General features: G+C 40.0%; 1 protein-coding gene across 3 annotated transcripts; it reads right to left on the reverse strand.

Annotated features, from left to right (window-relative positions):
- Window positions 1–24989, reverse strand: LOC149223012 (uncharacterized). 3 transcript variants are annotated; one of them, XM_089385710.1, is made up of 3 exons: window positions 24916–24989; window positions 24742–24818; window positions 1–1634 (listed from the first exon to the last, which is right to left on the reverse strand). In XM_089385710.1, the coding sequence occupies exon 3, from the start codon at window positions 1627–1629 to the stop codon at window positions 625–627; it is 1005 nt and encodes a 334-aa protein (XP_089241836.1). In that variant the 5' UTR covers window positions 1630–1634; window positions 24742–24818; window positions 24916–24989; the 3' UTR covers window positions 1–624. The 3 variants fall into 3 exon arrangements, with proteins under 3 accessions (XP_089241836.1, XP_089241837.1, XP_089241838.1); XM_089385711.1 differs by having other exon boundaries at window positions 24742–24814; window positions 24916–24986; XM_089385712.1 differs by having other exon boundaries at window positions 1–1743; window positions 24916–24968.
- Window positions 24990–25707: the final 718 nt, after the last annotated feature.

Consider the following 25707-nt stretch of genomic DNA (forward strand, 5'->3'; position numbering starts at 1 on the left):
TTAAAAAATAATGGATACAAGAACCATTCCAATTCAATAGTATATATAACAAAAGAAATGAATCACCCATTGTCATACTTTTATTTCACACTAACAGGGATCCCTACACATTGGTCATCTCTTTGTGAATAGAAAATACAAGTAGAGTTAAGAACCTATATGGAAAATAAAGGCATGATGACATGATATATTAATATAAATATATCTAACACGTCATACAGAGGCAACAGTTATATATACAATACAAATGTTATCAGATGCTTTCCATGCAGGAACGCTTGTCGTCTAAACCTTTTCACAGGAACATCATCAGCATTAGATTTGTGATCTCGAACTCTTGCCACTCACTTTAGAAGAAAATTCCCTTCCTGCTTATGATACTAAGTTTTCCACTCTACAAATGCTAACACATTAATCATCAATGTAAAAACGGTCTGGCTGTAACAATATGAAGATGGAAGAATCAATGGCTCCAGAAAACTATTGCCAAGCTTCATAAGCTCATCCAATAAACCCAGGTGTTAAAGCATGATAGTTTATTTAACCGTTGTTATTGTGCTTTGTGGGTGATTTTGCTATCTTCTTACAGACGAACTTGACAACATCCAACATATCCAGTAATGCTTACTTTATAGTTACATACCTATTTGTTCCATGTTTTGCCCAGTGTTCTTTCAAATCGATTGACTTGGTCACATCAATTCCCTGTAACGAAAGCCTTACCAATAGCTTCTTGAATGCACCTGCACTCATTTTTCGACCTGGAAATCGATAGCCTTTCTTATTAGGATTCATAGGTAATGGATACATCGACATCATTGTAGTACAGCAAGCTGACTGCCAACCTCCATTTCCCCATCTGTAACACGGTTGGTTTGCCCCAGTACACGAACAGTAGGGTATTGGCAAAGAAGGGTTATAAATAGCACAAGCATTACCAGAGTTGTTTTCATGATCTTTTCCCTCTGAACCAACTTCCACCCCATTTGGAGCTTCAGATTGCTGCCCTCGTACCCGCCTCTTCTTGGAAGGTGACTTTGGTACTTGGGGAATACTTCCATCCACATCATGGGAGTTTTTCTTTGACCTTCTTCCCTTTTTAGGTTCCCTTGTAACTATCTCGTTACTGGACTTCGGAGCTGCCTCACATTCCAAGACAGGTCCTAATTCAGAAGTTCCAGTTGTCAAGGCAGGAAATTCAGTAGCTCCTATTGCATATGTACAATCATGTTGAATATTGATCGTTTGAAATATTCTTGGATCCCTACTACATGCACCTATTTGAGTTAAATGGGGAGAAGCAGCCATTTGTGCTAATTGAACTTTGTAAGCCTGCCATCCACGATTTCTTTCATCCCTCGCATTCTCTAGAGCTGCAAATGCAGCATCTCGTTCCATTATCGCTTCATCTCTCTGAGCAAAAGCAGCATCTCTTTGTGCGTAAGCTGCTTCCTTCTCTGCAAGAGCAATCTTCTTTTCTGCAATTGCTTTATCTCTCTCACGAATAACTGCATCTCTTTCAGTTTTAGCGGATATCAGTCTTAGCATTGCATAATCTTTAAAACACTTTTCATCCAAAGGTTCATCATTCAGGGCAGGGTGCACCCCTTTTCTGTCCTCATCATCCATCTACACTGCAGCACCAACAATTTGCAAACACCACCATTAGAACTAGCTTTTGGTATTCATTTCTTGAGGAGTTGTGCTTTGCAACTCACCAGATTACGGAGAAAAAGAGAAACCCTGATTGACAAAAAACCATGCTTGGAAGTGTTCAACATTACTTTCTTAATAACATATCATCTCTCAACCAAAAAACTAAGATTATCATGTGCATGCGTACTCAAAGATGGTATAAAGCATTCTCTGACTAGCAAATTCTCATAATTTTAGGATAATAGGATTGGCCAAAATCAGGATTTCCAAACATATATAAAAAGTATATATATTATAAATACATGAATGGAATAATTTGAAGAAGATAAAGATAAAAATATACAGTTGCAAATGTAGATCGATAAATTGAACACATAACAGCGATCTTAAAGCATCTGTTAAGATTTTTTTTCTTTAGGTTGAAATAAGTTTGAATGTTTACAAAATTATGAATATTGAGAGATCTTTTGGTAAAAATCACATAAGAAACATTTAGTCGACGCTTTTGGAACCATCTAGTGTGGTTTATCGTCAGGACAAGATGAAGAACCAGATCTTGGCATCAAATTATATAGATGTAAAGAAATATTATCTAGCCATTAAAATATAACACAGCTAGTTTTGACTAAAGAATTATTATTTATTAATAAAGAATTTTTTAATATAAGAAAGTAGCTGTCAGAAAATAGTTGTTAATATTGAATTCAGGGGCAAAAAAATATATATATATATCAAAAGGAAAGTCCTAATGAAATAGAAATAACTAAAATTAAATAATAATAGTTCAAACTTAAATAATCCAAACAATAAAACTTATTTTTATTTTTTATTTCTAAATTTGTTTGGATTATTTAAGTTTGAACTATTATTATTTAATTTTAGTTATTTATATTTCATTAGGACTTTCCTTTTGATAATTTTTCTTTTCTGTTTTTTTTTGTTCTTAATTCAATATTAACAACTATTTTCTAACAGCTACTTTCTTTATATTAAAATATTATTTATTAATCAATAATAATTTTTTAGTCAAAACTAGCTATTATATTCTAACAGCTAGATAATATTTCACTACATCTATTTAATTTGATGCCGGGATCTGGTTCTTCATCTTGTCAAAGCTTGATCTATCTGGTGCAAGCCAAGCACAGCATACAGGACCCATTCTAGATCTATCTCCTTCATTGGATCTAGGAGACACTAGATTGGGACAGATCCTAGTAGGAGTCTGGATGGATTGTAGTAAAAGGTTCAGACACAGATCAAGCAATGGACAGACAGTCACATAGTCAGGTCCGTTGATTTTCAATAAAATCGTAACGGCACAGATTTATGCTGTGACGGGAAAATTTTAATTTCATAAAGCATAAAACTATTTTTCCAAGACAGATCAAAATATATTTATTAAATATGTGCAGAACCTTTCTGCAATTGTAAAGGATTTCTAATGGCCAGTAATTACTATTTGAATGGGCTAAAATACTCATGAAAAAAGCATTGCATGTAAGGATTAAAAGAACTAGGCTTCATTCTGTTGGGTATACGAACAAAGTCCCACATTGATTAGAAGTGGTAGAAGTGGGAAGGATCATGGGTATATAAGGATGAACAAATATCTCCATTGGTATGAGGCCTTTTTGGGGTAAAGCCCAAAAACAAACCCATGAGGGCTTAGGCCCAAAGTGGACAATATCATACCATTGTGGAGATATGTGGTGTCCATAGTCCCAACAAGTGGTATCAGAGCCAAGTTCGAGGTTACCCAAGTGGATGAATCCTCGGAATGCCGAACAAAGATGGTGAGACCCCGTAAGCCTATGGATGAACTCGGTTAAACAGGCGGTGTGCTCCGGATTATTCATGGACGTGTCTTGTTCTCCAACACGGTGAAGAGGAGTTGACCTGGGATGGAGCAAGCTCTCGAGACAGGTGGTGCTACCATGTAAGGCGTGTGCTTCCAACGCATTGGAGCGGAGAATCCCGGTTGGTAGAGAGGGGAGAATCCTGCGGATGGTTTGAGGGGAGGCTCGATGGTCCTTTGTTCGAGGGGAGGATTGTTGGGTATACGAACAAAGTCCCACATTGATTAGAAGTGGTAGAAGTGGGAAGGATCATGGGTATATAAGGATGAACAAATATCTCCATTGGTATGAGGCCTTTTTGGGGTAAAGCCCAAAAACAAACCCATGAGGGCTTAGGCTCAAAGTGGACAATATCATACCATTGTGGAGATATGTGGTGTCCATAGTCCCAACAAGTGGTATCAGAGCCAAGTTCGAGGTTACCCAAGTGGATGAATCCTCGGAATGCCGAACAAAGATGGTGAGCCCCCATAAGCCTGTGGATGAGCTCGGTTAAACAGGCGGTGTGCTCCGGATTCTTCATGGACGTGTCTTGTTCTCCAACACGGTGAAGAGGAGTTGGCCTGGGATGGAGCAAGCTCTCGAGACAGGTGGTGCTACCATGTAAGGCGTGTGCTTCCAACGCATTGGAGCGGAGAATCCTGGTTGGTAGAGAGGGGAGAATCTTGCGGATGGTTTGAGGGGAGGCTCGATGGTCCTTTGTTCGAGGGGAGGATTGTTGGGTATACGAACAAAGTCCCACATTGATTAGAAGTGGTAGAAGTGGGAAGGATCATGGGTATATAAGGATGAACAAATATCTCCATTGGTATGAGGCCTTTTTGGGGTAAAGCCCAAAAACAAACCCATGAGGGCTTAGGCCCAAAGTGGACAATATCATACCATTGTGGAGATATGTGGTGTCCATAGTCCCAACACATTCAAGGTTTTCAGTCATGCAGTGAACATTGTGCACTGAAAAGAGAGGTATTTCTAAAAGACGAATTGATCTTATATCAGAGTTCAAAAACAAATGATAACATTATGTCAACAGTGGCTTTCCAGATTGGTGAAAGCCTGGTGTTTCACTCGCTCCCACCAAACTACAAGTCTCTCCAAAATGTTTGTGCTTGTTGTGCATCTACACTTCCGATAGCAGGTGGGGCCAGGTGCACACTAAGTCACGTGGTTCGAGTTTGGGTTCGGCAATGATTTGGTTCAGTTCGAGTTCGAATTTTTTTATGAGGTTTGCCATTAGGTTCATCTATATACATTTTCTATATATATAAATATATATATTATAAATTTTAAAATGAAATATAGGATAAAAACAAAAATAAAAAATACTATCATAAACATGGAAATTGCAAGGATAGATTACTAGCTTGACTTGCGACATGAGTCATGAATTTGACCAATGTTCATGAGGTCCGATGAGGTTTGCCGAACATCAAAAAAAAATTGGTTCGCCGAATTTCGAACCTCAAGGTTGAAGTTCACCAAACCTTGTGACATACGGTGCAAAACCTGAGGGACTTGTAGAATAGTGGCTCCTTAGCTAAAGGACTCCAATTTGAATGTTGTAACTTGTAAGCTAAGAAACCAGATTCGTCCAAACCCTCTCTGTGTCCCTAATCCCACGAATCGGACACGATTCGCTAGGACATGTGTCCTGTGAGCATGTCCGATGTGTCCTAGATCGTGGGATTCGACGGACACGCGAATCCCAAGAACGTGCCCAGTGTATCCCAATTTTGGGACATGTGTCCCCTAAAAAAGCATGTCACGCGGCCAATAAAGCCCGATTTGGGTTCATTTGACACTCATTCTTGAGTGTGTCTTCTGTTGTGAGTGTGTGGGAGCTTCTAGCAAAGGGTTTGGGAGCATTTTGGAGGTGATTCAAGCAACAAGTGCATTTTGATTCTATTTTTTTTTGTATTTTTACTACACCAGTTTGCATGTGCATTTTTTTTACAAGTTTGTGCATTTTTCCTTTATCTTTTTACAGCATTCATGGGTCAATCAATGGCAGCAAGGAAGGGGCAAAGGAAGGGGAAGAATGTCCCCATTGGTAATGCCCCTCCTGTTCCAATTTCATTAGGGTCTGCAAGTGTTCCCTCTATTGGAAGTGGGGCTGCAACAACAACTTCAAATGTTGAGGGTAGAATGAATTTAGAAAGACAACAGGCTCAAGAAAACAAATATCCCTTGTGGAAGTATGTCACAAGAGAGCAAGGGCCAAGCAACAAGTTGAAGGGAGGAGACAATGTTGCTTGGAAATGCAACTATTGCAACAATCATTTCAAGAGCACTTATTACCATGTGAAAGCTCATTTGTTGGCCTTACCAAGTTGTGGAATTGCAGCATGTACACAAGGGTCTTTAGCTAGGAGGAAAGAAATAGAAAAAGAGACCAATGTCGATGTGGTAAGGGTGGTTGCATCATCTAAAAGAAACAAGAATGATGATCCCCTTCCATTCTTGAGGAAAAGAAGCAACAAATTTCCATTTGAGAGTTTTGGTGGGGGTGTGGGTCAAGCAACAAAAAGAAAGGCAGTGGCACTTGGTCTAATGGACAAGATTTTTCAAGAAGAGAGACGAGAAGAGCTTGATCTCACCATTGCATTCTTTTTCTATCAAAACTTCATATACTTTAATGTTGCACGTTCACCTTTATTTCTTGAGATGTGCCAAGCTCTAACTCAAGGGGCTCCATCAAGGTATGTGCCTCCTGGGTCAGAGAAGCTTAGAACCACATTGTTGACTAAGGCAAAGAAAAAGGTGGACAAAATGCTTGAGCCTATTAAATCAGCATGGGCAACATCTGGGGTTAGTATTGTTTATGATGGACGGACAGATCCAGCACGCCACCCACTCATCAACTTCATGGTGTCTTCCTTGACTGGACCATGTTCCTTGAAATCAGTGGATGCACTTGGACAATACAAGGATGCACAATATATTGGTGAGTCTTTCATTAAAGTTATTGAATATGTAGGTGTTGATCCGTGTGTGAAAATCATTACAGATAATGCACTTGTTTGCAAGGTTGTTGGCATGATTATGGAAGCTAAATATCCACAAGTATTTTGGACACCTTGCATTGTCCATTCCTTGAATTTAGCACTTAAATCTATTGCTTCTGATGTGCCTTGGATTGGAAGTATTATTGAGGATGCACGACATATCCGCAACTTTGTACAAAATCATACAAATGCCCTCACAATCTACAAGGAGTACACCCATCTATCATTGTTGAAGAATGTTGATACACAGTTTGCCTCTTTATTCATCATGTTGAAGAGATTGAGGGAGGTCAAGATCGCTCTTGGGACCATGCTTATTTCAGAGTTTTGGTCTTTTTGGAGAAAGACAGATTTTTTGGACACCTAATCCTCTATGGGTTGGTGTAGAATGTGAACAGCCATGAGAGTCCAAGAGACCTTGGGATGTGGAACCCAACAGTCACACGAATGTACTATAAATGTATATCATTGTCAAATAATAGATGAACTCTCTTGCTTATCCTTAATATTCTATTGCTACCATGTGGGTGTTTAACATGGTATCAAAGCTACTACGTTCCTAACTTGCTCAATCTTAAGTGAGCCACTTGTTTTTGTGGCCTTTATGTCTATTCTACTATCAGACCTACGCTGCTCAGAAACGCCATTTTGGTGAGCCTGCCAGCACTGACATATAAATTATGTGGCCATGAGTGCTTCTCAGTCCTTAACGCTCAACACTGACACACGCTAATTCCTTCCATTTTTCAAGTTTGCCATGATTGCATAACGCTCCTCTGGAAATGCAAATGGTTTCAATGTTTCTCTGCTAAACCATTGTCTGTGTAGACGAATTCCATAAGCCTCTCTCCTGTGTTTCGTGACCTCTGGCACTATATATGCTACACCTGACTCTTTGACGATTTTAATGCCCCTGCTGCATATAGTTCTGAAAAGCAATTCAAAAACGGCTCATATCATTTACGAGCTCTGTTACTCTATGTTATTTTCTACGAATGTTTTCTGTATCAACATTTTTCCTATGCATAATAACGCCCTTTGTTTTCTCTTAGAATTGGTAACGCTTTTTGTCTAGTGTGAGAGCATTAATCCATTATCATCATTGGGAGCCTGGATTGATTTCCAATTCATTCCCAGTGCTCTGGTTGTCAATATCGGCCATCAACTCGAGATATTGAGCAATGGGAAATACCGGAGCATTGACAACAGTAGCGTGGTGCACAAAGACCGCTCAAGGATGTCATGGGCCGTGTTTTGCACTCTGCCATTGGATGCGGTGATTTCAACCATGAGATATTAAATCATTGCCACTATTTGAAACTGAGTACCCGCTTTGAGTACTCACTGGATTTTCAAGACCAACAACGTTGAAACCAGATCCTAGTTTTTGTTTCAGAATTTGGCATCGCAGAGTTTATTAGCTCGTCGCCCTAAAAACAAGATTTTTCTGAAACAGTTTGACTTCCTCTTTTGGAATTAAACTGCTCGTCACCTTCAAAATATTTTACAGAAGCACTCTGACGTGGTTTCTCGCAGTTAATCTCCTCGTCGCTCTGAGAGATTAAATCATTGCCAAGTGCTACATAACTCCAAGAAGTAAATGGTCGTGAAAAGGAGTGGGATGTACTGGCCCCTTCTATAATAACCAAAGTCGAGGGAGAGCAGGGCGAAGTCGACGTTGTGAGAGCTCGAACCAATACTGAGGATCAAACTACTGCTAAGACTGAACGCCTCGAGCCTCTGATACCATTCTTCTGGCACGCCCGGTGGGACATTCCAGCCAGACATAATGCCTTCTTAGAGATCCAAGATACTATTCCTTCGAAACCAGGGAAGCCATCAAATATCCCTATGTGGCGAAGAGTTATCTTTGCATATACTATATTTTCTCTCTGATCCAACATCGTTGCTGCGATTTCAACATCGTTTGGACTATGCTGCGATTCCAAAAAGCAATCGAATGTGTTGTGATTCCAAAATCACTCCTTGTGTTGCAACTTTGAAAATAATTCCGAGAAGTGAGAAGCACCGAGCGTTGGTTTGTGGTTGCAAGATTTGCTAGATTTTATGTGATGCATTAGAGTTGTATTGACGTTGGAAATGGAAACATTGTGATTGTGGATTAGGCTTGGAACCACTCGACAGAGAAACCATTCCTTCTCTTGTAGTTGGTCCTCACACATTTGGGTCAATTCATCATGTGAAGACTATGGATATTTCCACTCTAGATACTTTCACTCTGTTATAGTGTGAAGACTGGTATGATTTAAAGCTATGCGCACTCATTAAGCATTACACCGGAAGCATTGTCCAATAGGCAACAACACTGCAAATTAGACAAGTGAGAGGGAACCGATGATGCCTTATGAACTGCTGCAATGCAAGCTAGTGATGTATTAAAATTCCCGGATGCTAATTAGAAGAAGACGAGCCAAGGCTATGTGGATCCTATATCAAATCCTTTGTCTGGACTCCTTAGGTGAGGAATTTAGATAACAGTGCAATTTTGAGGGATTACATTCCAAAAGGCCTATGATAACACTGAGTTCAAATGAACGTCAGTCAATAGATTCGGTAATTTAGTTCAAGGCTGCAATTCTGTCAAAGACTATTTTAAATTGTTTAGAACAGCTGAATTCAAACGAGTGTTTGTATATGACCCAATTACATTGATTTAAGAGATGCATGTAAGATGACTATGATAATGTAGGATAAGTCTTTAGAATGTAAGGTATGGTATCTTCCTCATTGGTTAAATAGTTGTGATTGGTTTCTTTAAAGTGTAAGTTTGATAGTGAAGAAAATGACCAAACTTGATAATGCATTAGAGTTGTTAAATTCTCTAATACATTCCACTATTGATGAGATGGTTAAGATCAACAAAACCTCTCTTTCCAATATTAAAATGTGTCTGCAAAATGCACAGGAGAATATTGAGTTTTTGCAACTTGAGACAAAGCTACAACAAGAGGAGTTGCAGTAGTATAAGCATCATGACACCCATCAACAACAAATCAATAATATTGATCTAGTACCAAATGAAGCAGCAATTGTACATGCAGATGCAGAAATTCAGCCTGCACTTCCCAAGTCGGTCATTAGACCTTGGGAAGATCTTGTCCACAACAAGCACAGAACTGGTCTTGGATATGACAAGGATGTGTCCTTTCATATTCCAGATTACTTAACGCCCATCCAGTTTCAAAGTGTTGGATTCCTTCATGATGGTTCACCTTTAGCTGTTCCAGATTTTGTTCCTCTTCCACAGCAACAACAACAGATTGTGAAATGCCAACACTGTGACCGAGTCGGCCATCTGAAAGATCACTGTTTTGATCTTCATCCATGTAAGCATTGTCATAAAACCAGTCATTCTTCAAACAAATGCTTCAGAAACAAACCTCCTGCAAGAACAAAGATTCATCTTGGATGGATTGCATCTTGGCAATGGGCATCAACAGCCAAGAAGATATTTCAGTCATATGTCCGAACTTGTTCTAATGTATTGACAGGGGGGGAAATGATGGTCATCTACAAGCCTCAAAGCCACATCAAGCGAGCCTGAGCCACAACCTGCCATACCAGATTCAGAGTCGTAGCCAAAGACAAAGATGCCCCTGAGCATGCCTTCAGTTGGTGATGCCTCTTCAAAGAATTGGGAACACTGCCTCTAGCAGAAGACTTCATCTTCTTGCCAGTTTTGGAAGAGTTCCAGGAATTGCATTAAGCATTCATGAGTTGGTGGTAATCCTTAAACCATCACAGGTTGAGACCTCCCTTTTCAGGTTGAGATTCTCCCTTTTATGCGAGGTGAGACCTCCCTTTATTGGTTGAAGGTTTCCCTCTTCAAAGCATCAGGAGAACTTCCTCTAGCAGAAGACCTGAGCTTCATGCCAAACTTGGAAGAGATTCGGGAACTGCACTAAGCGTTCCATTGTTGGTGGTCATCCTTAAACCATCGCCCTTTATACCAACATTTCAGAGAGCACATTCAGCCTAGTGCTGCCATGCATTTTTTGCACGTTTTGTATTACAGCTCTCTTCTTAAACTCATACATAACCCTTCGGATTAAGGGGGGGAATGTTGGACACCTAATCCTCTATGGGTTGGTGTAGAATGTGAACAGCCATGAGAGTCCAAAAGACCTTCGGATGTGGAACCCAACGGTCACACGAATGTACTATAAATGTATATCATTGTCAAATAATAGATGAACTCTCCTGCTTATCTTTAATATTCTGTTGCTGCCATGTCTGTGTAACAAGATCAATCAGCCCCAAAAAGAGTCAAGGACACAGTGTTAGATTATGCTTGGTGGGAGAGGGTAGATCTCACTAATAAGATCGTGGACCCTATCATTGCTTTGCTACGATTTTCAAATATAGACCAACTCATCTTAAGAGAGGTTTATGAGGGATGGGATTCCATGATTGAGTCTGTGAGGGCCATTATTTTACAGAGCGAGTGCCCTGAGTATGAGATATTATCAAAGGCCTTCTTCACCACCATAAATGATATTCTTATCAGTTGCACATCTATGCATTGTTTGGCTCACTCATTGAACCCAAAGTACTACAACCATGAGTGGCTGAATGGTGGACCTTCCCGCAAATTCCCTCCTCACATGGATGGTGACCTTTCACAGGGGAGGAAGGATGCATTGAGGAGGATATTTCATGATAGAGCATCCCTTGATAAGGTGGCGGATGCCTTTGCAGAGTTTTTCACTGGCACTTGGCGATTTTCAGGCTATGATGTGGTTAGAGATAGGGGGCTAAGAAGCCCTACTCTTGGTGGGCAACTCATGGGGCAACAAGCCCTCCTTTATAGCAGTTAGCCATGAGGCTTCTCTTTCACGTGACTTGTTTCATAGGGGAGGAAGGATGCATTGAGGAGGATATTTCATGATAGAGAATCCCTTGATGAGGTGGAGGATGCCTTTCCAAGGTTGTCCACTGGCACTTAGTGATTTGCAGGCTATGATGTGATTAGACTCTAGAGATAGGGGGGCTAAGAAGCCCTATTCTTGGTGGGAAACTCATGGGGCAACAAGCCCTCCTTTACATCAATTAGCCATGAGACTCCTCTCTCACGTGACTTGATCGTCATGTTGCGAGAGGAATTGGAGTACATATGGGAATTTGTATAGTGTCAAGAAGAGCAGGCTTAAGCAGTCTAAGGCAGAGACAATGGTGTATGTGCACACCAACCTTCATCTTATTTACAAGCAGAGGGATGGTTGTTGAAGGGAAAGACAAAGATGTGGGATATGTCTTTCCTGATGATATGGTTTTAGACAGCAGTGTTGAGTTGGCATTGGCCAACTTGGATATTAATGACCCAAGTGCTAGACCCTGTCACTTTTGATGATGGAGATATTGTTGATACAGAGGAGGACGATGCAGCAGAGGAGAGCAGTGGTGACCATGACAGTGATGTTGATTTTGATGATGATGATTGATGGCTCATGAGTCATGGGCTACCTACTACCTTGAGCCTTGTAGTTGTTTTGTATTTGCTATTTCTATTTGCCATTGGCATTTCTACTCCCTATGTAACACATTTTTATTTTGATGATTGAATGAGAAAACTGCAGTTTCTTGTCTTTCTCCTACTGGAAATTTGGATCATTGATGAATCTGTCACAATTGTATTTGTATGCATAACGTTACTTTGTAAAACTTACAAATTTTAAAGTTACACTATAGAATCTAGATCTATATCTGAATTAGCATCATGAATGAGTATTTGTGTAAGAAATATATATTTAGTATTAATTTTTAATATATATATATATATATATATATATAATAAAAAATATATAATGTGTCCTATTCTGGGAGGTCAACATGTCCGTGTCAGACACTCAAATTTTCATGTCCTGCGTGTCATGTGTCCCCGTGTCAGGTGATTTAGGTTGTAAGTGTTGATTTTTTGTGTAGCATCGAGAGGTATTCCCGCCTTGCTAAAGGAAATCTCCAAGTCGACGTAAGAGAAATTAAATATATAACAAGAATAGATAAAACACAACTAATTAAAACAAAGAAGAACAAAAAAAAAATAAAAAATTTGGAGCATCACGTAGGCTCAAAAGGACTACTCAGCCCCACGATAAAAGGGTGTGTCACTTGAGTTGAGCAAATTCACACACATTCAATCATTATATATACATGATGTGACACTTCCTTTTGCTCAATTCATTCATCACATCTTCTCTCTCATGGAGCCGCCACACATGTGACAGAAAGAGGCCAAGTTGATTGGAGTTTGACCAAGTTGTAGGAGGGAAGTTTGACCACATTTGCCCAAGTTGCAGCAAGTTTGTTTTGGGCTGAGTTTGACAATAGTTGACCAAGCTACAGGAGGTCAAGTTTGACAACAGTGGACTGAGCTGCAGGAGGCCAAATTTGACCACAGTCAACCACAGTTGGCCACAAGAGGCACAACACTGAATTTCACTGCAAAGCTGACTGCAGGTCCGAGTTTGACCAGGCTGGTTTGACCACAGATTTTGGGTAGTTTGACCAGCATTGACTTCTGACTATTTTGGACAGTTTGAATAGCCTTGACTTGGCTAGAGTTTGACCAAATTTGTCTGGTATTTTGACTTGGGTATTGGCACAGATTTCTAGACAAATTATTGATTTGTAAACCTTACTGAAGAATAATTTCTCCTAAGAAAAGTTATTGGCTTTTCTCCCAAGTTTGGGTTTCCCAGGGGAAAAATATTGTCTCTATTGTGCGTGGTTGTAACTTGTCTCTTTATGATCTTCACTGTTTCTGCTACATTTACTGTTGAGATTTTCTGTGTATAATTGTTCAATGGTATCAATGGCATGAGATTAATTTTTGAAGATCATTAGGTAGTAATTATCATATCAGAATATCGGTTTCTACTGTGCATCTTGTAGAAAATTCAACATTAAGTTGGCTATAGTAAACGTAAGCTCTCCAGGAAGGGAAAAATTGCCATGCCAGGATTATTAGAAACAAGTAAAAGATAAATATGATAACATTATTAAGTCCATCAATTGGCTAGATGATACTGCAATTAACTCTGAGATTGGATGAAAAACGGCATTCGTTGATGTCTACGGTGGATAGTGGGTGCGACCAGGGTTTAGAGGCAAAGCAGAGGTAGAGGCAACCAGGGTTTATGACTTCTACAGCGAGTTTCTCGCCATGGATCGGCGCAGAGGAGGGAGCTCCACTCCCTCCTACAAGGAAGCAGTGGCCAACAAGGGTAAGAGGCCTCTGGAGAAAGGAAACAGTGAGGCGGAGGAAGGTAGAACTAACAGGGAAAAGGAATCAGAAAACACCAAAGCGAAGGAGAAGGATGGCACAAAAGACAAGGAAGAAAATGACAAAATACAGGAAACAAAAGACAAAAATCAGAAGAGTCAGTGCAAACCCAGAGCTGAAATTACTCCTAGAGTAGTTTTAAATAATCCAGCGCTGCAGGAGCACAGAGAGCACATGCAGACTTACGCAATCATATGCAAATTTATGGGACTATGGCCCACTGAAAAAGCTTTACAAACATGGATAAGATACCACTGGAAGCCCAAAGGTAGCATTGATCTACATCTGGGGTCCAAAGGTTTTTTCACTGTGGTGTTCACTAACATTGAAGATAAGGACAGCGTGTTTGAAGGCGGGCCCTACTTCTATGCAGCAGCAGGGCTCTATATGAGACCTTGGACGATGAACTTTGTACCAGAGCGGGAAACTTTTACTTCGGTTCCGGTTTAGGTTAGACTCTATTCTCTACCTCTTGACTACTGGCAAGCTGAGTCCCTTGCGGCCATAGGCAATAAATTAGGAAGATTTATTAAAGCCTCTGAAGCCACAAGAAGGGGAAAATACACTTCTTTTGCTAGGATTTGTGTTGAAATGGACCTATCCGGAGCTCTCCCGGATGAAGTCATCTTGGAGGTGTTTGATGAGGAATGGGTGCAAACAGTGGACTATGAACATATTCCTTTTAGATGTCGTAGATGCCATGAACATGGGCACCTTCTAAGAGACTGCCCCCTCAGTCTAGCAGAGAACAAAAGCAAGATGAACGCAAAGAAAGACACAGAAAGCTTTCACAAAGTAGTTCATAAAGGAAAAAGCGGAAAAAAAGGGACAAAGCAACATCATGCTGAAGGTAAAACGGGTAGCCAGAACCAGTTCCAAGTTCTTGAAGAGGAGGAAGAAATAACAGTAGAAGATCAAGCTATGAATGAAGAGAATGAGAAGAAGGAAAAGAATAAAGAAAGAGATCAGACACAGGAAAACGAAAAACAGAAGGGGATTATGTTGAATGAATCAGAGCTGGAAATGGATCAGGATATGACCCAGAGTGATATGGATATGGAGGACAATGAGCTTCAGGAGATTCTGGACAAAGAAAACCTGGATCTAGAAGGATTCTTGGCTCAGGGGACTACTGGAGGGGTAGAATCACTACCACAAGAAGAGCTCAATCGGATACAGCAGCTATTCTTATGGAAAACCCAGGCAAAGGGTTTAGAGGGAGTTAATAACATTGAAAGACAGAGCAGTGACGAGATGAAAGCAGCGAAAATGACTCTGGGGCTAGCACCGAGAAATCCAGGGAAAAAAAGAGGTCGGAAAAAACAAAACGAGCTACTAATGGAATGTGGAAAGCTTATGGTGAACTCAGGTAAGATGAAAGACCTAACCAGTTACTCCTTTACCAATCTTTAATTATGAAGTTCACAACTTGGAACATTAGAGGTCTGGGTAGCAAGAGAAAACAGAGAATGATGAATAATAGAATGAAACAGGCAGCTCTGGACATAATTTTTGTCCAAGAGACAAAATGTTCCATTCAGAAACTAAGGCAAATCCATAGTAAATGGCTCAGTAGATTTGAGTTTCTAGAAGTAAAAGCAGAAAATACAGCAGGGGGCATCCTCACTCTTTGGAATCCCCAAAAAATGGGTATAATTGATGCGGAGGCATCAAGGAATTATTTATCAGTTGTTATACAGCCAGTAGGAGATAGGGACACTTACCTAGTCACGAATGTTTATGGCCCTCAAAGGTTAGATGACAAAATCAAGTTCATAGACTCCCTGGTGGATCTAAGAGCCAGACATGCAGGACTACCTTGGGTCCTAGGAGGAGACTTCAATATGATCAGATCTCTATCGAAGAAAAAAGGAGGCACAAGAACTCTAAATAAAGATTCCTTAGCCTTCCAAATCTTTTCAGAAAACATGGACCTTGTTGATATTGAGACAAACAATGGACACTGCACTTGGAACAATAAACGAGGAGGTGACTCTCAGGTAGCCTCCAAGTTAGATAGATTCATGATCTCTGAGGATCTCATGCTTATAGATAAGGAAATAATAGCTGGAATTCTTCCCTTCGGAGGCTCAGATCACTGGCCGGTTCAAATGGAAATCAAGGGAATAGGCACCCCAAGAAATAGACCTTTCAGATTTGAAAATATGTGGCTTTCTCACCCAGAATTCCTCAGTAACATCGAAGAATGGTGGGTCGAGGATCTGCAAACCCAAGGATCAACAATGTTCCTGCTTCACAAAAGATTAAAGTACATCAAACTGAAGCTTAAAGCCTGGAATAAGAATGAATTTGGTAATATTTTTGCAGGAAAGAAAGAGGTGGAAAATAAAATAATGGAGCTCAATCAAGCTTTGATCAAGGAAGGTTTTGACAAGGACAAAAATGACCAAGTTGAGAAACATCACCAGGAGTGGGAAAAGTTGTGCCATCAAGAGGAAATTTTTTGGAAACAGAAATCAAGAGTTCAATGGCTAAAAGAAGGAGAGAGAAATACTAAATTTTTCCATAAATCCACTATAGCAAACAGGACTTACAACAGAATCTCTTCGATCAAGGATGAGGAAGGGCAGATACATCAATCTCATGAGAAGATAGAAGCAGTGTTAGTTAAGCACTTCTGAGGTATTGCTCAAGAAAACACTTTAGACAGGGATCCTTTCATCAAGGACCTCATAAAGCATATCCCCAAGTTGGTGTCCAGAGAGGATAACAGTAATCTCAACAGACCGGTTACAGAAAAGGAGGTCTGTGAGGTCCTCAAGGAAATGAAAAATGGTAAGGCTCCAGGTCCGGATGGTTTCAATGTAGATTTCTTCAAAGCTTGTTGGAGTATTGTCAAAGAGGATATTATAAGGGTTGTGGAAGACTCCAGGCTGAACAGAACCATTTTGAGAGCTCTCAATACCTCCTTTATCTCCCTTATTCCGAAGCAGGATAATGCACAAACTCCAGAGAAGTACAGACCTATAGCTTTATGCAATGTTGTTTATAAGATAATTTCCAAAGTTGTGGCCAACAGACTCAAACCTTTATTGCCTTTGCTGGTTTCGGGGGAACAATCAGGTTATGTGGAGGGCAGACAAATTCTAGACAACATCATACAAGCACACGAGGTGGTACACTCGTTAACCAGTGAAAGGAAATCAGGCATGATAATGCAATTGGACATTGCCAAAGCTTATGATAAAGTAAGTTGGACATATATCAGGAAAGTACTTGGTGCGTTTGGTTTTGACCATAATTGGATCAGATGGGTCATGGCCCTGGTGACTTCCTCCAGCTTTTCAATTTTAATTAATGGCTCTCCCTCTGAACTTTTTCTGCCTTCTCGTGGTCTCAGACAGGGAGATCCGCTCTCGCCTTTTCTCTTCATCCTCATGATGGAAGGGCTGGGGCGGTCCATCAAATATGCTAGAGCTACCGGAAAAATTCAAGGACTACAACTTTCGGAGAAGGGACAAGCACTGACGCATCAACAGTTTGTAGATGATACCATGTTACAAGGGATTCCCACGGTCAAAGAAGCGCTAGCTTACAAACAAATTTTGAAAGACTTTGCTTCGGCTTCAGGTATGGAAGTTAATCTTTCCAAATCAAAAAAAAAATTCTTTAATACGCATATAGCCATCCAAAGGAATGTCTCTAGAATCCTTGGATTTCAAAGAGACTCTCTCCCCTCTAAGTATTTGGGAGTTCCTCTAACAGCTAAACCTATGCTCAAAAGCATATGGGAACCGTTAATCATCAAGATGCAAGACAAGGTCAGGAAATGGGCAAACAGGTCTCTAAATCTAGCGGGTAGATTGGTTCTCACAAAGGCAATGCTACAAGCTATCCCTGTCTTCATGTTATCAGCTCTCCCAACGCCAAAAGGAGTTTTACAGCAATTTAGAAACATCCAAAGAGATTTTCTCTGGGGCAAAGAGGAAACTAGGAAAAAATGGGCTTTAGTCTCATGGGATAAGATTTGTAAACCCAAGAAACAAGGGGGCCTCGGATTGGATGATATAGAGATTCTAAGTAAGGTTCTTAGGGCCAAACTTTGGTGGAGATGGGTTAAGGATCCTAACGCACAATGGGCAAGCATCTGGAAGGAAAAATATGCTAGTGCCTGGCTTCCTCATGATATCATAAGAATGTCTGGATATATAAAGGGCTCGCCCATATGGAATAAGGCCTGGGAGAACAGAGAGGTTGTCCAAGAAAACTGTTTCTGGGAAATCAGAGATGGAGATCTGGCACTATTCTGGGAGGACAAATGGCAACAAGAACCAACTCTTTTGACAGAAGATTTTACGGGCCTCAAACAGGAGACAGACAACCAAAGATTAAGGAAAGTTAAGGACTTTTGGGAGCATTCTCACAACACAGAAAAATGGAGAACATGGAAGGAAATAGAAGTTAGAGATAATAGAACCCTGAACAGTAAAGCAGAGACCCTTAAGAGGTTGTTGGATCAGAGGATGATACTAGTTACTAAAGGGCAGGATCAACTAAGATGGGGCATTAACAATGAAGGCAACTTTAACATTAAGGAAGCAAAAGGGATTCTCCTTGGGATGGAATCCCAAGCTACAGATAGAACTTGGCAGAAGCTATGGAGGCACAAGGGCTGGATGAAGATCAAACTCTTTATGTGGCTGGTTCACCATAGAAAAATCTTAACCTAGGATAATATCAGGAAGAAAGGTATTCTGGGACCCTCCAGATGCCAGCTCTGCGAAGTCCAAGAGGAGACCTTCGAACATCTTCTCAATAGCTGCATTTTCACTTCCACGTTATGGGATTTCTTTGCCACCATCTTCAAACAGTCGGATAGAGACAAAGACAGCATCACAAATACCTTGACCAACTGGAGGAATAATTTCTCGGAATATGAAGTTCTTAACTCTGCCTGGGCTCTGTTACCAAGTTTCATCATATGGAATGTGTGGAAAGAGCAAAACAAAAGAATATTCAAAGAAGAGAAGAGGTCCGCTCTTCGAGTGTTGGAGAAAATCTCAAAACAACTTAAGGAGACAGTCAGCACTACAGTTAGGGATCTCCCTAAAAATCCTCCCTCAGATGCAGAGTTTGCAATTCTCAGGCAGTTAGGCATGCAGGGGCTGAGTCGACAAGGTATAGACAGGAAAATAAACATGAGGGAACCGGGTAAGGAGTTCTGGAATCCTCCCCCGGAAGGCTTTTTAAAGTATAATATTGATGGGGCTTCAAAGGGCAACCCGGGCATAGCAGGCTTTGGAGGGGCGCTTAGGGATGAAAACGAAAGCATTATCTCCCTCTTCTATGGGCATCTAGGAAAAGCCACCAACAACATGGCTGAATTAATGGCATTGGAACAAGGCCTGGAATTTCTGAAACAGAACAATTGCCAAAATGTAATAATAGAAGTCGATTCAGTGTTAGTCATCAACGCAGCCAAAAGAATCAGTCATGGAACAGGGCCGAAGAAAGTTTCAAAACATTGGAGGCTAATACAGGTTCTCCAGAAAATTCAAGGACATCTTCAGGGACTGCGCACTCTTGAATTCATCCATGTGCGTCGAAATGCCAACAAGTTGGCTGATATTCTGGCCAACCAAGGTGTCAGGTGTAAGGATAGCAGAGTTTGGATGGATTGGCTTGCAATGCCACCGAGCAACCTAAAAAGGCTCTGCTATAATCAGGAGGAAGAGGACAAAGAGGTGTATAGGAACAAAACACAGGGAGCTAATTAGCAATGATCAGTTTTAGGCACGCTTCTCTTTCCAGGTCTGCAAACCTATGGAGGAAGATCGATCGGAGGAAGATCGATCAGAGTCGATCTCTGCTTCTGGGGGAATCTCATCCCTGCACAGTCCCGGGGTCAGGAGCAGGGTTATCTCTTTCAGCAGGGAGGAAGAATGGAACAATAGTTGGCGGGAAACTTTTCACAAGTTTCAGTGGCGGGTCACTAAACCGCTTCCAAAGCGGTTTAGGTGCGATCGCACCACTTACATACGGAAGGCAGTTTTGAACTTCGGGCAACGATTCCATACAACTCTTGACGCGTGGATGTGGACAGGGTCTGAAAACCACCCTCATCGCACGCTAAAGAGCGATCACTTCGGCCGTGCGATGTCACAGTTCAGTCGTCCGATGGGATCAAGCAGATCAATGGTCGGAATTAATCGAAAGGTTTTGTGAGGGTCGGGGGGTTTTCCTTCGGGTTTCTTCCTGATCTCTTGAGAAGTTTAGATGGTGGAGATTTCAAGGTAGGATTAGGTTGTTCATGAAGTGGATTTTGAGGGTAGGGTCCGCGGAACCTGTGGGTCCCATGGTTTATTTTTGTGAGTTCCCATTGGAGGGGAAGGTATTTTTTGGGGGTATGACGTCTTAGGTTCTGTCGAGTCCGATCCTTCCAAGCCCTTTACCACTCTGTTTGGTGGCTTGGCGTAAATTTTGTAAATTATACTTGTTATAATGAAATAGAAGGCACTACTCTTGCTTAAGCAAAAAAAAAGATACTGCAATTAACTCTCTCATCCAAAATAGGCAACCAAAGTCAATGAAGGGGAATTATTTTGTCAAACATGATTTCCCATATCATTGAATTTTATGTCCTGACTTGTTAGTCCTACATTTAAAATTTGTTGGTAAGAAAAATCAAATGATATTATCGTCTAGGGTTACGTTGCCCCTCCTTAACTTATAGCATTGATCAAGTTAGTGAAGGGTAGTTGGAAGAAAGTATTAAAATAATCAGCATCATCATGCTCAGGTTCAGGCTAATGGGTCTTTAACAATGAAGAAGTTCCAGGTTTCTTCTATTTGTATCTAAATTTTCTTGATGTCTTGAAGATATGCTACTGATTTTGAAGTCGTGCTGGCATGCCTATCCAACACATTCTGTACATTATAGCTTCTTGTACTTTTGTGTAGTTTTGGCTCCTCTTCTTTTATTTTATAGCTCCTTGTAATCTTGTTGATGTGGTTTTCCAAAATTCTTTACTTTTGGTGTTTTGTTGCTACCGAATATCACATCAGCCAAAGCATCTTCCATGGCACCTAACTTCAGAGAATCTACATCTTTACCAAACATGTTCATTATGCCTGCCATTTGTACCTCTAGATCAGTTTTATATGTCAAGTTTCCAAGATAAAGATTAGCATAGTCATCATCAAAAATTGCTTAAAATCTTCTCTTCCAGAAAAAGCTATCGCTCTTGATCATATAGTGTACACCAAATTTCATTACCATATTTGACCATGCATAATTGTCCAAAGAATCCCTTTCCATATTGTTAAAAGATCCCTTCCCACATAACTTCAGTAACTATACAACTCCAAAAAACATGTTTGATAGACCTCCTGTCAAATTATGCACATTCTATTGGTTATGCCCAACTTATGAAGTTTGGAATTGACAAATATACTTTGATTGATTATCAACCATGCACCAACTCAGGATATGAAAGCAACTCTTTCTATCCATATCACATATTTAAATCCACATATCTTTTGCAACATGAGGATTCGTCCCTTTTTGTGCCTTTCCTCTATTGGGGGATTAGCTTTAACCATTTTATATAAATTTTTAGACTCATAATAGAAGATGGACTCATTAGAACTCCATCTCCATTCTTTCCAAATAGCTACTCTAACATCTGATTGTATTTCAAAAATATCATGTTCTGGAATAACATTGCATTCACCCATAGGTGCAAGGCATTAAGAGTGATTTACATCTTCCCAAGATATCCAAGAACTCCTCTCCTTCTTCCACAATTTCATTGTATCTTGAATCCTTTTCTAGAGAATCCCAATTCCCTAGCTTTTCCCTGCTATCAATGTCCCTTGGATTCCCTTCTCAAAAATTTCAATGGCCTTGGTACCCATTTCCATTTTTTATGCTTATACCTTGCCCTCTTTCAAGAACTTACCTGAGCTCCCATTTTTGTCCACCAGTGGTAAAGTCCGCATATCAGTGTCCATCGGGTTCACCCTATTAGAACTATTAATGGCCTTGCATCATTTCCCATTCTTAACACATGTCCTTTGTCTTCACTAGACCATATTCAAAATCTACCATTATCATTTCTACTTATCTACTTCAACTTGCATCAAATCACTCAAAATCCCTCTATTGAAAATCTTGAGATCCTTTTGTCCTTCAGAACTCTCAATATCTCTATAGCTCTATCCTTACCCAATCCAACATCCTAGTCAATAGAAAAAAGTATGCACTGCTATCCTCGACCAAATTTTCTCAATGTCACCATTGGAGCCCCTTTCATCGATTTCAAGTCTCATATATTTATTTTCTCAAATGTCACTTGCTCAGCTTGCCCAAATGACAACCCTATAGACCATCTCCAAACTCCCACATACTCATCCTTCCACAAAACTGATTTCAATTATCAAAAAAATTTCCATCTAAAAAACTCTAACTAACCCCTTCATCTATGTTTTGCAATCATTATCTATGTTGTTGAATGACCAAGACTCCTCAACCAATTATTTCCCTTTTGTCTAAAACTTCTCTTCTTCTTCCACTAAAACCTCATCATTATGAATCCAAACAAGCTAATGCTTGCTACAATTCCTAATGAGCTAATCCCATGGAAAGTTGGAAACCAATCGATACTTGGGCTCTTTCGCTATGGCACTTTTTCATCCACCCTCATCTCTTCCCCATCGATTTCCATTCTATTGTTCTTGTCCCTATCCACTACCAATGGTTCCCCTAGATGGTGAACTAAGTCAAAATCTCAATTCTTAGTTTGACCTTGCAACCCTTACACGTCAGTTGACTCCTCGGTTGCTACCTAGCCCCTACTGTGTTGCAAGGATTAATGCTTCTTGTCCCTCGATGATCCTAGATCCTCCCCCCAACCCATATTGGGATTTCACTCTCTCAGTTTTTCCTTCTTATTCTTCTAGTGGGGCTTCTCATGCCAGCCCCACGTCTTCCTTCTACTGAAATGTCCTCTACTAAGAGACATTTAAAAAGCTACTAAAGTATGGCAAACCGTACAATGTCTCTAACTCGGTTCACTCATTCTCAAACAACCATTTCAACTTGTATGGTCTAGGTAACTTGTGCTTGAGATTCTTTATCTTATCCTTTCTATGATTATCATATAGCAAAACTAATTATCCTTCCTCAAAAGAGAGCATGCTCTCACAATATTGCTTCATTTTGGCTTTTGCCATAATGGAACTTGGACCATAACCTATCCTCTTCCAATCTCTCAAGCTCTTCCGACTTGTTCTTCAACGACTTTAATATCTACCACCTCTATTCCACATCAACCTTAAAAGAGGAGACCTAAATGCTATCAATGTAATAGCTTCCTTTATGAACATCAATTTGAACTGTGTTCAACATGTAGCTTGTTTCCTTGTTGTCCAATAGGCCCACAACACATCATGAAGCCTATTAACCAAGTCCTTTCTCCTCAAATACACCAACTAAAACCTTCTAGTCTTCAGCAGCACTCTTCGAAATGTCCAAGACTAAGATATCAGTTCCGTTTACGCTCAGACAATCTTTTGACCCTTATGGAACTACTGTTTATTTAAATTTTGTATGTCTTTTATCAACTTCTAAATTAGTCAAACAGCCACTGAAAATATACTACTTTATTTTAACAACAAAAGAAGTAGACTTGCTTCATTTGAAAAAAAAGTATATAAACTTGGTCAATTATAGAATGTTTTGGGACCATACAACAGGTGCATTTCTATCTGAGAACAATACCAAAGAGTAGAACCTGCAGCGTCCTCTGAATGCTTTAGGTAGGACAAACTAGGGCTTCTTCAAGAGAAGGCGCGTTTAAGAAAACACCTTGTAAACTTGCAAGAATATTTGGCTAAAAATAGAGCATTCAGCTCTCAAGACATTATTATCCGAGGTTCTCACTGTATATTGCTAAAAATGTCCAAATCAGTGAAAATTATACGATTGCAAATTTTGAAAACCGGGCACTGCATGTCATCTCCCAAAGATAGGGAACTCCCACTGAAACAGTCATTCATAAGTGATGCGTTCATTCCATGTTTTCAAAACATTTTGATTGATGAACAAGCAAACGTGGGGGCCATCTGTTGCACCTTGGCATGGAAACACCATCCCGGGTAATTTACACAAGGCAATACAAAGTACCAACCTCCTTGCTATACCATGGCAGAGCATGGTCTATTGCTTTATCATAAAGTTGCTTCACATTGTACTAGCCAACAGGTTAACAGACTGATCGGTTCTGAGATCAGTCCAACCCTCTGGCTTAAGTTCCAAAAGGGATTGCATCAAAAATTGATCATATCCATTTGAAAAGAGATGTACAAATCCCAGTATGAATTCAATCGATTGTCAAAGGGCACCCAGCCTTAGTGATCACAGATGGATGAAATACCCAGATCTCCCCGTCAAGGACATCCATCAGTAAAAATTCAATGTGATCTAAGATGAAATACCCCAGTAAAGACTCGAAATCACCATAAATTACTTTGGGAGCAAAGCTAAGCTTATAATTGGAAGTGAAATTATTTATTTCATTGAGCTTAAGGGAGCAAAGCTAAGCTTATAATTGGAAGTGAAATTATTTATTTCAATGAGCTTAAGGGCCGATATATAGAAAAATGAGGCAAAACCCACGTCAAGTAGGGTAGTAAAAAATTATGGGCATTAGAATTTGCAGCTCAAAATAACTGACAGACAACAACCAAGATAAGGAAATGCGAACACAATCTGGCATAGCCTGACGCAATTAATTTGATCTGATGCCCACCCCAATTTTGGTAATATTATCTGATTTTAATATAGATCTAACCTATACTAATACAAAAGCAGCCCTTTACCAGCAGAAAATTAAAAACCCAAAACGCTGCAGGAACATGTGCATGTTCTTAAATTAAGGTTGGTTAAGCCACTTACTGAGACGATGAAGAAGAAGACGCTCATTCGATAAGGAAAAAAACGATCTGAGCCTCGTATTAACCAGCTCAAGCTGTCTATAAATAAACCATGGGTGAGATAAAATTTACCAGACTTAAGCATAGTTAAAGGGTATTCATATTGAATGAATGAGCTTCCAGTGTTTGAATTTACCTGCTAAGGGGAGTCAATGTAGTGCAAACGCATGTGACAGAGAGAAAGAAAAGGAGAAAGGGGCTGTAAGGATGAAGTCAGTCTATATAGTCTCTGAAGTTGGGGACAAGTCAACGGGCTCAGCCGGTCCTGCCAACGACAGATGATAGCCGTTGAGGGAGGGTTGGGAGAGACGAAACCGGAAACTGTCCGTTTTCCCCAGTGGAGCGGAATCCCACGACTCTGGACGTGTTATTATTCCATTGGACATTACTTTTTCCCTTGGGGATTCCACATTAAGGTCGTCGAGTACGTGGCGGCATGTTATGGGTGGGAAAGGCTGGAAGGAATGTAGTTCGATTTTACGCAAGTTTCGTCATGTTCACGCCGTATTTAATGATTTTTCCAATAAATAAAATATTTGATGATTTTTAACATAAATATTTAATCATTTTTATTTATTATTTATCATGTGGTGTCAACAAAGGAATAATTAAATAATTGAAATCTCCTTCTTGTGAGATAAGGCACCTTTCCACGTCTGGATTTTATACATTGTTTACAGTGGTTATCTTTTTCTAAATTTCAATATGTGATCTCTCAAAGGGGAACAATTCACTTTATACATCAGTTCACTTTACACATAATATGTGATTTCTAAAAGGGAACAATTCACTTTACACATCATATTGCATCTTTTAGGTGAAGTGTGTTTTCAAATTTTTAAGTTATTTATTTCCTCTGAAGTAATGAAATTGAAATAAAAATTATAAGTTTAGAATATATTTTAAAATGGTTTATGTTTGGTTAAGA

Source organism: Pinus tabuliformis, chromosome Q, assembly GCF_031772625.1.
Source record: "Pinus tabuliformis cultivar Carrire ecotype Pingquan chromosome Q, CPIR1, whole genome shotgun sequence".
Lineage (NCBI taxonomy): Eukaryota > Viridiplantae > Streptophyta > Pinopsida > Pinales > Pinaceae > Pinus > Pinus tabuliformis.